General features: G+C 33.7%; 1 protein-coding gene across 1 annotated transcript; it reads left to right on the top strand.

Moving 5' to 3' along the window:
* The first annotated feature begins 361 nt into the window (after positions 1-361).
* LOC126713585 (protein PIGMENT DEFECTIVE 338, chloroplastic) lies at positions 362-7,281 on the top strand. Its single transcript, XM_050413358.1, has 8 exons — positions 362-1,401; positions 1,693-1,767; positions 1,855-1,926; positions 3,517-3,597; positions 3,733-3,830; positions 4,831-4,956; positions 6,575-6,623; positions 6,729-7,281. Exons 1-8 carry the CDS (start codon positions 481-483, stop codon positions 6,903-6,905), a joined length of 1,599 nt encoding a protein of 532 aa, XP_050269315.1. The 5' UTR covers positions 362-480; the 3' UTR covers positions 6,906-7,281.
* The last annotated feature ends 5,558 nt before the right edge of the window (positions 7,282-12,839 follow it).

Here is a 12,839-nt window from a genome sequence, read left to right as displayed (position 1 = left end):
CTATATAAGTGGGTGATTATGTATACCCGATGCACAATATCCTCCTTTGTGTAGCCTGCTAGATGTACCGCATAATTTCTCGAATTTTATTCACAATGGTGGAGACGTGGAGTTAATGGTGATGGGGAAAGTCTTATATTTGTTGTTAGTGGCCTAGTGGGCGAGTAAGAACTGTCAAGCAAACCTTTTCATGCTTTTTATCCTTTGATATATCCATAGTTGACAGCTCTATACACAGCCCAATCCATCTAAGCAAGCCCAGTTTAAAAGAAAGTGGTCCATTCCGAAGAGCCCAACAGTACAGAGCCTGATTTGGATATTCACACATATCCTGATTTCTGAACCGAGAGCCAGAAAACGTTGGACAAAACAAATTAGTAACATACTAAAGAAAACGTTGAGTCTGCAATCTGCAGGAGCAAGTAGAAAGTAGCCAAGGCCTTTCGAAGTTAGAAACAGAGCTGATGATAAGATAAGAAGATGCCACTTCTTTTTCTTCTTCAACCCTGTAAGTCTCTTTCTTCTCCCAACTATTCTTTACCGGTTAACAATTTCACATTCACTATCCACAACAAAGTATTTCCAAGCAACCCCACTAGATGCCCAGCTCCAAAACCCTCCAAATTTCAAACATTTTCCACTGTTGGGTCTCTGATATTTTCTAAGAATAATTTTCCAATTTGTGGAGGTACCCATGTTGCCTTTTGCTCTAGGAATGAGGTTTTTGATGGTTTTTCGAGTACCCAGTTGCCCCAAAAGCCTCCAAATAATTCTACTAAAGATGATGAGGAGCTTGAATTGCTAAATAAGCCTTCCCCATTTCCTATAGATAATTATTTTGACTCAGAATCAGACAAGGAGTCTGAAAAACCTGATAAAGATGAGGCTTTAGCGCCTTTTTTGAAGTTCTTCAAGGGGGGAGATTCTGAGGAAGAAATGAAAGAAGTAGATGAGGGAGGTGTGTTAGTATTAGAGGAAAAAAATGACGAGGATGGTAGGAATGAGGAAGGTAAGAAGGTTGCTGTTGAGTACTATGAGCCCAAACCTGGTGATTTTGTGGTGGGGGTGGTGGTTTCGGGTAATGAGAATAAGCTTGATGTGAATGTGGGGGCAGACTTGTTGGGTACAATGTTGACAAAGGAGGTGCTTCCCTTGTATGACAAGGAAATGGAAAACTTGTTATGTGATATGGATAAGGATGCCAAAGAGGTTATGGTTAAGGGGAAGATGGGAATTGTGAAGAACGATGAGGCATTGAGTGGGAGACAGGTGCTTGGAAGGCCTGTTGTTGAGATTGGAACTGTTTTGTTTGCAGAGGTTCTTGGGAGAACACTTAGTGGTAGGCCATTGCTTTCTACTAGACGGCTGTTCCGGCGGCTTGCCTGGCATCGAGTGAGGCAGGTTCATTTCTTGCTCTTTTCTTTTCTATTTAGCAGATTTGGAAACTTTTGTGCAGAATATAGAAAATGTTGTGTAGCGATGTTGAGAAAATGTTCTTTTAAAAAAAATTATATAGGAGTACATTTTTTATGATCTTTAAAATGAATCAAGATAGATTATACAATTACTTTACGATTTTCATTTTCCTAACTTTATTACTGCCAATATTAAGCTACTACTTAGCTTTTTTTTTTTTTTAGTGGATGATTCTATTTGATGATGTGAACACATCTTTTGCTTTCTGTTGAGCAGATAAAACAACTCAATGAACCCATTGAGGTTAGAATAACAGAGTGGAATACTGGAGGCCTTCTTACAAGAATTGAGGTTTGTTTGTCCCTTGTATGTCTAATTTGTGTGTGTGTTCTTATGCATTTTTCCAGTTGTTATCATTTTTTAAAATTTACTTTGCAGGGATTGCGAGCTTTTCTTCCCAAAGCTGAGTTATTGAATAGAGTGAACAACTTCACTGAGTTGAAAGAAAATGTGAGTAGTTTTCCCCCCCTTTGTGCATGATTGGGACAAATTAAAAGGCTATCATGTGTTCTATCAACAAAAAAAAAAAAGGCTATCATGCATAATTAGAACAAATTAAAAGAATGGCTGGATAGATGTGTCGAATACATGATTTCAGCTAATATGCAGATTATGGATAGAAATATTAATTAATTTTGTGGAAATCTTCATATATTTATATATTTTCACTGACCATTAATGGCCCAATTGGGGACTGACTTGACTACATCCTTTAAGAGTTGGGGGAGATCCTTAAAAGCTATCTTGGTGGACGTTGTTTGAATCAAAAGTACTTGTTCTGATCATGAAGCTAGTGTTTTTTTGTTTTTGTTTAAATTTTGAGCCTACATGTGTTTGTATGTGCTTGATATGCATTGTTGGCCTCCTTCTTGACTGCTTTAACCTTTCATGACTGATGGTTTTAAACAATTAATCAATATATGCAATTTGACATCATTGAATATGGAAATGGAAATTTTTACAATTGTGGAAAGCTTCCATTGGATCTTAAATCATTGGTCTACCTTGGTTATGAAATCCTAAGGGGCCTTTGATTCTACTTTTTATTATAAATTTGTAATACACACTAACATGCACGCAGAGTTGAAGAAACATTCTTCCAGTTACATTCAGTTTCTTAATATATAAATATATCATGTTTAATCCAAATTTTTTATTTCATTGAATCATAAAACATCTATCTGGTTCTGCAACTCAACCTTCATATAATGCATGTGTTATTCCTTTTTAGGTTCTCCATTTGAAAAAGCTTACCCCAAAAAAAAAAATGGAAAAAGAAAAAGGAAAGAAAGACCCTGGCTTCTAGTGACCTTGACATTCACCTTTTTTTTTTTTTTGGGCTGGGGGGGGGGGGGGGGGGGGGGGGGGGTGGGGGGGGGTGGGGTGTGGGGATAGGGTTACAAAAGTTGGTGGCACTTTTTTAATTTTTGAAAAAACTACAACGAGTTTTTTTTTTTAATTTATTTATAAAAAAGAGTATATACTTGAATTGCTTTAATGCCCATAGTTATTTTTCTTGTTCACAGTCATCATGCAATCTTTACTTATTGGGTTTAAGGCTGTCTACCAACTACCTTTTCAAGATCCCACTTCTAGCATTTGCTATGACCTTTTTTATTATTACTACTGTTACTAATAATATGAATAAATCAAATGGAGTTGTGAAACTGGGCCATATGGTCAACTACTGCCCTACTATATTTATTCTAGGCCCTAATTTAGAGCTAGTGGTGCAGTTGGGCAAACTACTAGATATAGAAACTTACTTGCATGTAAAGTAAGATATATAAACTTATATGGCAAAGTAAAATGGGCCATCTGGGTAACTGCCTGGCTACCATATTTATTCTAGGCCTTAATGCAAGGGTTGGGGTCCAGTTGGGAAGAGCAAAAGCATTACATACTTAATACTTTTACTTTACTGATAATGCAGTCTGGGACTTTCTAACCTTCTATTCTCTGTTTGTTTATATACATTCACTTAGGTTCAATGCAAACCTTTTGTGCTTCTTAGACATAATTTGTTTGTTGCTGGTGTAGGTTGGACGTCGGGTATATGTGCAGATTACTAGAATTGATGAGGCTAAAAATGACTTAATATTGAGTGAGAGGGAAGCTTGGGTTAGTTTTTCTTATGTCATTTGGTGTTTCTTTTGCTCAATTTGTTTCTTGCAATTATATTTTCTGTAGTTCTTGTTTGGTTCTCTCTTTTACTTTTCTTTAAAAGACCTGCTATCTTTTCACATAATTTTGCAGGAAATGTTAAACCTTAGAGAGGGAGCACTTTTAGAAGGGACTGTTAAAAAAATCTTCCCGTATGGAGCTCAAATAAGGATTGGCGAAAGTAACAGAAGGTGAGGAACAATTAGAATTTGCTTTGAAAACTTGTCCTGGAAGTAAGTTGGATATGCGTATTTTCTTGATTTTTCTATTTTTGAAAAAAGAAAATTCTGAATGTGTGAGTGAGTTGGGATTGGAGTAGCCAGACAAGGAGATAAAAAAGAAAAAAAAAAGAAAAAGATATTATGTGGTTGGTGAAGGTTGCTGATTCCGGTGCAATAAAGAACAGGACAAAAGGGTTAAAAAAAAAAATAATAATAATTTTATGAGATTTCTGGTGAGCTGTCTTTAGTGGCCAAACTTTCATGCATATGTGTTGCTATTCTTTCTGACACAAAGCTTCAACAGTGAGTCTTATGAATGACAGCTACCATAATGGAGATTAGGGGTGGTCAAAATGGATGACCTAGTGCTTCAGTTTATAGATTTTTATGGAGGGGAACATAAAATGAAGGCTTATGTTATGGCTTAAATAAGAAGAAAGTGTTGTAGGAATTTCTGGGAGTGACAGAATTTACAGGTTTTTGGTTCCAAAAAAGTATTAATAATGGTAGGTTTAGTTGAAACTAAACCATATTACTTTAACAAGTATAAAGTAGATAAAATTCATGACCAAACTCCTCCAAACAACTCATCTTCTGTCTATTTCCTGATTAACAAATGAATGCAATTATAGGGAACAGTCAGTAGCTATATTTTATTTTAGTCCCCTAATATTAACTTTTCAGTTTCCTTCTAATTTAAGGATGTTTTAAACATATATGATTAATTATACCCTATGGAAGATTCTCCTTTATTATGTTGGACCTTTGGAGGGATCCATTAGTGAACCCACATTGGCTTAGCAAATTGCAATGAGCACCATATGCGTTGAAGGGGCTTTAGCTATGATCTATTCTTTGCATCATTTTTCCTTCCATGTTCATGGATGTAATTCATAAATTAAATTTGCAATTTTTATTTTATTTAGTTTATAAATGGTGGATGATTGTCCTCATTTTTTTTGTCTCACAGTGGGTTGCTGCATATCTCAAACATCACCCGTGCCCGAATTACTTCTGTCAGCGACTTACTTGTGGTTGATGAGAAGGTTAAAGTTCTGGTTGTGAAGTCAATGTTTCCTGGCAAAATATCTCTCAGGTGATTGAGGACTGGATTTCTAGGTTTCTGAGTGCAATCCATGCATGTTTGATGCACCAAAAGCGCTTTATGAGTAAAAACATAATTATTTACTTTTTTACTAGCAATCTCAAACTTTTCATTATTAAATTTTTTGGTGCTATAATTTGTGTCTGAATTAGATCTTGGTAACCTTGACTTAAGACATTCATGAATACCATAATTAATTTGGAAGAAGAAAAATATAGTTACATGAACAAGCAGATGGGCTGAAATTGTTGTTTGTGGTTTGTTTGGTATGCAAATAGAATGAAGAGTTAGACATTCCTTATTTTCTATGGATTGATGTCACTAGTAGAGAATCTTTCCTTGTCTACCTAACTATCAATTATGGTTCCCCCCCCCCCCCCCCCCCCCCCCGCGGTCTCCTCTTTTTCTGCCCTTATAATCTTATTTTCAATTTTCACAAACTTAGTTACTTCTAATACATTCCAATTCCTGTGTTTGTGCTCCATAAGTTGGAAATAACAGACAATTTATTTATGAAAGTTTGAGCACGTAAAACAGGGCCTGAGCATGTGGATTTCGTTGTTAAATACGAGTAAACTTAATTGATTATATTTCTTTTCTAGGATCATATATGTTTGAATCTTTTCTGGCCTCCAAAAGAGTAGGCTATAATGGAGAAGCTGTTGATTTGAAGGTTGAATTCCTGAAAGATTTGCAATAGTTCCATCTTCATGTTTGTAAATAGCAACATGTATTTAACAGTTGACAAAAGTATGTCTTAACTTTTAGTACCCACATAAGTTTGCATAGGTAAAGTGATGAGTAGCTCTGTCATTGCATTAAGTCCATCTCTACAAATATTGAAATATATATACTTAGCGATTGTGTTTTATTTAGTAAATCTGTAACTTCCGTAACTATTAGAAGATGATCTTACAAGAGAGTTGTTATTGAGATGTATGTCAAATTGAGGACCTTTTTGGGGTGGGTGGGGGTGTAAAAGAGGAAGAGAATTATCATCCCCAAAACACAATCGCTAAGAGAATTCCTAGGCCAAATTCTCATTGGGATCAATTGCAAAAAAATGGGTGCCTGCGTTTATTCACTAAATGTTATTGTAAGATTTGGCGGTCATTTCATAAGATCCGGAGGACCGATCTATAATCATCATTCTATGTTTTCTAATCTTTCTATGGGATGAATTTGTTTCTCTTATGCAATTTTGAAACAGAATTGAATTATATTTTATCATGAGGCATTCAAGTGAACATTCAATCTTTCCATAAGGACCTTAACTCATCTAATAATGCAATATGATGGTGTACTTATTTGGGGTGTTATATTAATGCAAATAATTGTGATATAAAGATATTGAGTTGTGGTTATAATACTACTTATTTGGGATGTTATATTAATTCAATGGTGAGTTTGATGTGGGTCCATTACCTGATGAACATTTAATCCTTGAAGTTTTAGCCTCCACAATCATCAAATTCTAATGAGCAAAATACTGCCTTTATTAGTTTTACTTTTTCCATGTTAGAACCTTTTTTGGTTAGGAAATTTGTGCCAATGCCAAACAGTGGCACTAAGTAGGTGCTAGTGATAATTTTGCCTGTGTGTCTTGCAGTATTGCCGACCTTGAAAGTGAGCCTGGCCTATTTATTTCAAACAAAGAGGTGCTTATATTGTTAATATTTTTCTCAGAATTGAGATTTATTATATGGTCTGTGTGTTGCTTCCATCCAATTTCCTTAACAGAAAAAATTCATTCCATTTGGCAGAAAGTATTTGCTGAGGCTGATGCAATGGCAAGGAAGTACAAGGAAAAGCTACCTTCTGGTTTAGCCCCTCATAAGTCGGAACTCCCTCCAACCAATGCTTTACCCTTTGAGAATGAGGTAAGAATGTATGCAAATTGGAAGTGGTTCAAATTTGAAAGAGAATATGAACCAGCGTGACCCTTAAGGTTGCCCTGTGACACCATCAAATTAGAAAAAAGGGAGGGCTCAGACCTTGCTATCCTCCCCTAACCCACACACACCCCATGATGAAAAAAAGTAAATAACTCTCAAGTCTCAACAAGGCCATTATACTCTCGAATTCACAAAAATCAAGTTATTCAGCATGTATTGCAATTAGATCACAAGCCATTGAAAATCTATGGAGACATGAGCATATGTTGTTCTCGCTGTTGACATAGTTTTCCACTTTATTATTCCATACAAATGTGTAATATGATGAGTCAAAATATTCTCAGTTGTAGTTGCAAACCTTGTCCTTGGTGTTGTTTTTGTTTTCCTATGGAAATGATTAGATTGATTTTCTTCTGATTCAGTTTGTTTCTGTATATAGAAAGCATTGTTCTCCGTTGTGTACCAAAACAATGTATGATTTATTTCAAGGCCATTGTTTGACTGGAATTAGGCTGCTACTTACTGTTTGTCATATAAAAAAATTTCATTTTGACCCTAACTAATTGGGTTGAGTCTATGTTGAATTGAATTTTTTATTTGGTATTATTTGCTGTTCAATAGAAATTTTAGTCAAGTCCATTGCCATATATTTTTAGCATATCGAAACAACGGTTTCTTTGTCATTCAACACAATGGAGATGGCAAAGACAGTAGTTTAGTGTCATCTTTTGCATTATCTTCTAAGCAATAAGCCCATAGTTGGCAAAGTGTAGCCTCTCTTCTGTAGCAATAGGCTCCACCTTCAACTCAGAGCAGTACTAGGGGTATGAATATGATTTCTGACATCAGTTTTATTCTCAATTAAAGCCAAAAGTGATTTGTTTTGTTTTATTTGTTTTATAAGGGAATTGTTGCCATTGAGTTATACCTCAATTGAAACTTCTCTCAAATTACTGATAGAGAAAATCTATGGACAACTTTTGTCACAGCCCTGATGTGGCTAACTATGGGTGGTGGAGAAAAAACAGTAAGTCCATGTGAAAGTGATAAGCAACCACTCACAGTTTGTCACGTCAAAATTGTGACCAAAATTGTGATCCTAAAAGAACTCCTTACTGATACTAACAGGAAAAAAAAAAAAAAAAAAAAAAAAGGTTATAGAGTAACTGTTTTGTAGTCAGAAATATTACATCCATCCATTCTCTAAAACTGTCAGTTAGTCCTATACAGTTTGCTCCAAAAAAATTAAAAGACGTAGCTTGGCTGGGGTTGGTCTTACCCTCCAGAGACAATAATTATATCATGTTTCGGATACATGTATCATTCCTCTCACAGTGTGTCGGGTCCACAAGCATATGGGACAAATGTACTATGAGAGTGATGATGTATCAAATGCATGAGGTACATTTTCCTCTGGAGGGACAGCTGCCATAAACTTTTACTTCTCTCTTTCTCTATGAATAGAAGTGAGTAATATAAATAGATGCAACCAAGTTCATAGGAAGATCTTTACAGAATTCTCTACCTTGGCACTGCAGGCATGGCTTTTATGAACAGGATACAGCAATTCTCACTTCTAGGTATAGTTTTTGTCTCTCCTCTAGTGTTCCGAGGAAAAAAATTAAAATAGATACATGACTTTGGTTACCATCCGGGGGTATAGAAACATGGTTTTGAAAATGGATGACCTAAACTTGTGTATTGTTTACCACTGGATTGTAAGCCGTGGAACAATGAGAGAAAATTATGTCATGCAACAAAAAATGTCACCCTATTAGCAGGATTCCAGTAAGATGTCTGCTAGGTTGGAATCCGTATCTCCTTAGAGAAATTTCATTGAGTTCTTTACCAACCCTATAATCCTACACACTCATCCTAATCTGCTATCAGACATTTAATAATATCATTAAGCACCTCATCTCCACAGGGAAAATGCCAAATGGCACCGCTCTTGTCATCTTCATGTTTTCTTATTTAATGATTTATGCAATTTAATATACGTGGATCATTTTATGCACCACCATAATAATGGGTTGGAGGGTTGTCACCCTCCTATGCTTTTCTTCTACCCAAAAAAAAAGAAAAGAACACTTCGTGCAATTAGGTCATGTGAAGTGTTATGTAATGGGTTAAAGAAATTTTCTTCCAAACTAATTTGAGGAAATTTTTTTTTTTTTTTTTTTTTTTTTTTTTTTTTTTTTTTTTTTTTTTTTTTTGGGGTGGAGCAACCTTTTAGTCTTTTATGTCAAAGATATATGAGTTGTTAAAGATTTTTTGTAAGTTTTAACTAATTTTATTTTTACTTAGGAGATAAATGAAAATGAGAGTTTATAACAGTTTTCATAAATTCACTTATAATTGAGAGTGAGAATTGATGGTTACATTAACCAATATATTGCAAATAATAATATCTTTCCCATTTGTGTGTGTCTATATAGACTTTATTGATATGAAGCCAAAATACAGAGCATGCTACAAGTACATGATTGAATTTAATTGAAGAACTTAAAGTATTACACAATTAATTGTCCCTAATTTTTTTTTCCCAATTTTAAAACTTTAATAATAAAGTTTTGCATAGATTAAACTATTTTAACAATTAGTAAAAAACTAACATGTGTGATCCACATACGTATGCATGTATGATTAGTTTCAACTATGAGACATACTACCAATATATATAATCCCCCCCCCCCCCCCCCGGCGGGGATTATGTAACTATATTGCATATAATCTCTCTCACATGGGATAAATCTAAGGGGGGGTTTGGTTCACTATGATGTGAATTAATTATGGACTTACGGTCACATTATTGTAATGTGAACATTACAGTGTTTGGTTGATTTTGTTGTGCTTAGGATTACGATTATCTAAGATTACAAAATATTTCACATTACCTTATTAAATGGGGAAAATCTTAAATCACTTATTGGTGGGTATATAGTAATTTATTCAATTGACAAAATTGTCCATGGTAAAAAACTTTATTTACAAAATTGTCCTAATATATTTTCAAACCCTAGCCCCTATCTCTCATCAAATTCAAAGTTCATACCCTAACCTTTCTCTCTCTCTGAATCCATAGCCGCCGTATGTCATCATCATTGCCACCATTCCTTGGCAGCAAGCCCCTCTATCTACTTTTCTCTCTTGTCACTATACGAGTTCAAGTTGTTGTTCTTCTTCATCATTGGCAATCAATAGAACCACCATTAGAGGCTGATCCTTCGAATCTTGAACCAAAACTAGTCGAGTTGAAGTGGAACAAGCTTGCCGTTGGAGAGGATATCATTTGGAGAGGATATCATCAGATATGGGGGAAGTCATAGATCACAAATCGTTCAAATTTAGAAATTGTTTTGGTGGATAAGTTGTTTGATAGTTGAGAAAGTTTGGGAAAGTAAAATATAATTTTGTTTAATTATTTTGTGGTTATCGACTGTAGTTGTTTGGTTGATGAGAAGGTGTGAAAAATAATAATAATAATAATTATTATTGTTATTTTTAATATTGGTTTTGTGTTGTTTGATTGGTGAGAAAGTAGAGGAAAGCAAAAGAAAATTGTGCTCAATTATTTTATGGCTTTTTTTAAAGTTCCAAAGTAAAATTTTATTTAGTTATCTCAAATGGATATTTTTTAAAATTCATCGAAAAAAATTCTTTATTATTTTTGGAATATTAGGAACCAATCAAACAAAGATGGAAATGTAACTAATAAACCAAGCATGGTAATGTTATATTGTTGTAATGTGATTCCATTGATCTAAAATTACAAGAATCTAACATTACACTGTAATAAAATATTATGCAAACTAAATGCCTCTTAAGCAAGGTTTTGAATTCCGTTTCGAAGAGCGTTCTGGATTGACAATTGGAACGAAATATTCTGGTACTGGTGTGTTTCGGTGCACCGTTTCGAGATTACGCACTAGATACACACACACATATATATATATATATAATTTATATATTCATAACTTCATATTTCATCTATATATATCTAAAAACTAAAGTGCAATGTTTATTGTTGTTGTACTCCTGTTGAGTCACATCATCAATCTATTTTCAATATTTTCTCTCTTCTTTTTAATTTTCTTTTCTCTTTATTAGTTTGCTACTTTATAATTACACATTCTCTAATATTTATTTACTTTTACCTTTTTATATCCCCACTACTGTATACCTTAACCTTACAATTTCTCAATCCCTTCATCTTTCTTTTATTTTGACTCTTCTTCTCCCATTTTTTTTACTATAAAAATTTATTATTTTTCTCTTCCATTCAATTCTTTTGCTCACACAAAAAGGGTAAATACTCTCTCTCTCTCTCTCTCTCTCTCTCTCTCTCTATATATATATATATATATATTCTTTCTTTTGGTGGATGTTTAATTCTTTAGATTGATAAATTTTTATGTTTAACTCTACTTTAGATTGATATGATTTGGATATATTTAATCTTTTATCTTTTTAATTTTATTTTCTTTGTTTGTTACATGTTATCCTATGAAATTATAGAATGATATTCTATTACATAGCATGACTTGGATAATTTGGTGTTTACAACTATATATTTTCTTTTGAATATTCTTTTACTCATCTTCTTTTATATAATTTTGTTATTTGGATAATTCTCTCTCTCTATTATTAATTCTTTGGTGGTGTGTTTTTTGAGTTATTTATCACATGCACTCTCTATCCCTCTTATAGTTTTGGTTTGAGTTAATTTTTAGATATTTTAGAAGTGAAATGATTATGTATTTGAATGTCTCTATAAATTATTTGAGTAATATCAATTGTAAATTTGTGATGAGATTTGGTTATCATGATAATATTCTTAAGAGAATGAGAAATTCAAATAATTAATTTTGAACTTAAAAATTTTAGTCATAGAAAAAAAAAACCATAACACACTATACAAAAGTTTGAATAATATACATCACTTGAAAAAAGAATAGTTTTTCTATCTTTTATCTCTCTCTCTATATATATATATATTGGAATAATATCAATCAAATGCACCTAAGTTTTTTTCAAAAAAAAAAAAAACTCAAAATAATAGAATGATATATGTAGAGATAGAGAGATGAAAAATAATTTTAGAAATAATATCACCAGTATGTTTTAGAGAATAAATCATATATTATACCGCATTACAAAATAGTTGTATATTCCCACACGTAGCGTGGGTTTGCGACTAGTTATATCTAATTAACCAACACAACATTTAAAATATGATATGAGAATAAAATGAGCCAAATGATGAATTTGGGCTTCAATGTTTAAAAAACATTCAACATAGTTTGGAATAGGCGGGAATTGAGAGACCGGAACAACCAAAATTTTTCCGGAACACCAAAATAATCTGAAACAAACTGGAATTTAGACCAAAACAGAAAGGGGGGTAAATGCACCAGAATAAGCACCAGAGCGAAACAGAATTTAGAGCATTGCTCCTAAGTGTTAAACTCTCCCAATGTAAGGAAGGGTTACACAATATACCACATTACCACCTCCGCCCCTCGGGCGAGTTTGTTTGCAACCAAAATTTCCAAGCCATTACTAGAGCGTTTGTAACTATTTCTCGCCTTAATAAAATCTAATCATGACGCCCACGCCATCTAAAAGCAATTATAGAAACCCAAACTACGTTCAAACTTTACGCAGGAGCATGCCACATTTCAAATGGCTGCATGACTCACGAGCATTAATTTCTTTCCCTATCATTGGTTTATCCTATGGCACATAAAAGAGGAAGTCTGATCCTAATAAGTTACTGATACCATACGAGAGTGACACATTTTCATATCCATTGCATTTTTTTTCAATTCAACATTTTGGCAAAACCAAGTCCTATCAGCTGTCTTCACCATTTTTTGTAATATCAAGTCCACTTGAAATAAGTGGTTTATTTGCATTGTCAATAAAACTGTCCTTCACAAAGTGCACCTTCTTTTCTTTCTTTCTTTTTCTCTCAGA

This window comes from Quercus robur, chromosome 2, assembly GCF_932294415.1.
Source record: "Quercus robur chromosome 2, dhQueRobu3.1, whole genome shotgun sequence".
Lineage (NCBI taxonomy): Eukaryota > Viridiplantae > Streptophyta > Magnoliopsida > Fagales > Fagaceae > Quercus > Quercus robur.
This window is presented reverse-complemented; position numbering and strand designations above follow the sequence as displayed.

Excerpts from the sequence above, each read along its gene's own strand:
- LOC126713585 (XM_050413358.1), top strand. The coding sequence starts at position 481 with ATGCCACTTCTTTTTCTTCTTCAACCCTGTAAGTCTCTTTCTTCTCCC. Across the intron at positions 3,598-3,732 it reads TGAGTGAGAGGGAAGCTTGG|GAAATGTTAAACCTTAGAGA; the intron begins GTTAGTTTTTCT and ends ATAATTTTGCAG. Across the intron at positions 4,957-6,574 it reads CCTGGCAAAATATCTCTCAG|TATTGCCGACCTTGAAAGTG; the intron begins GTGATTGAGGAC and ends TGTGTCTTGCAG.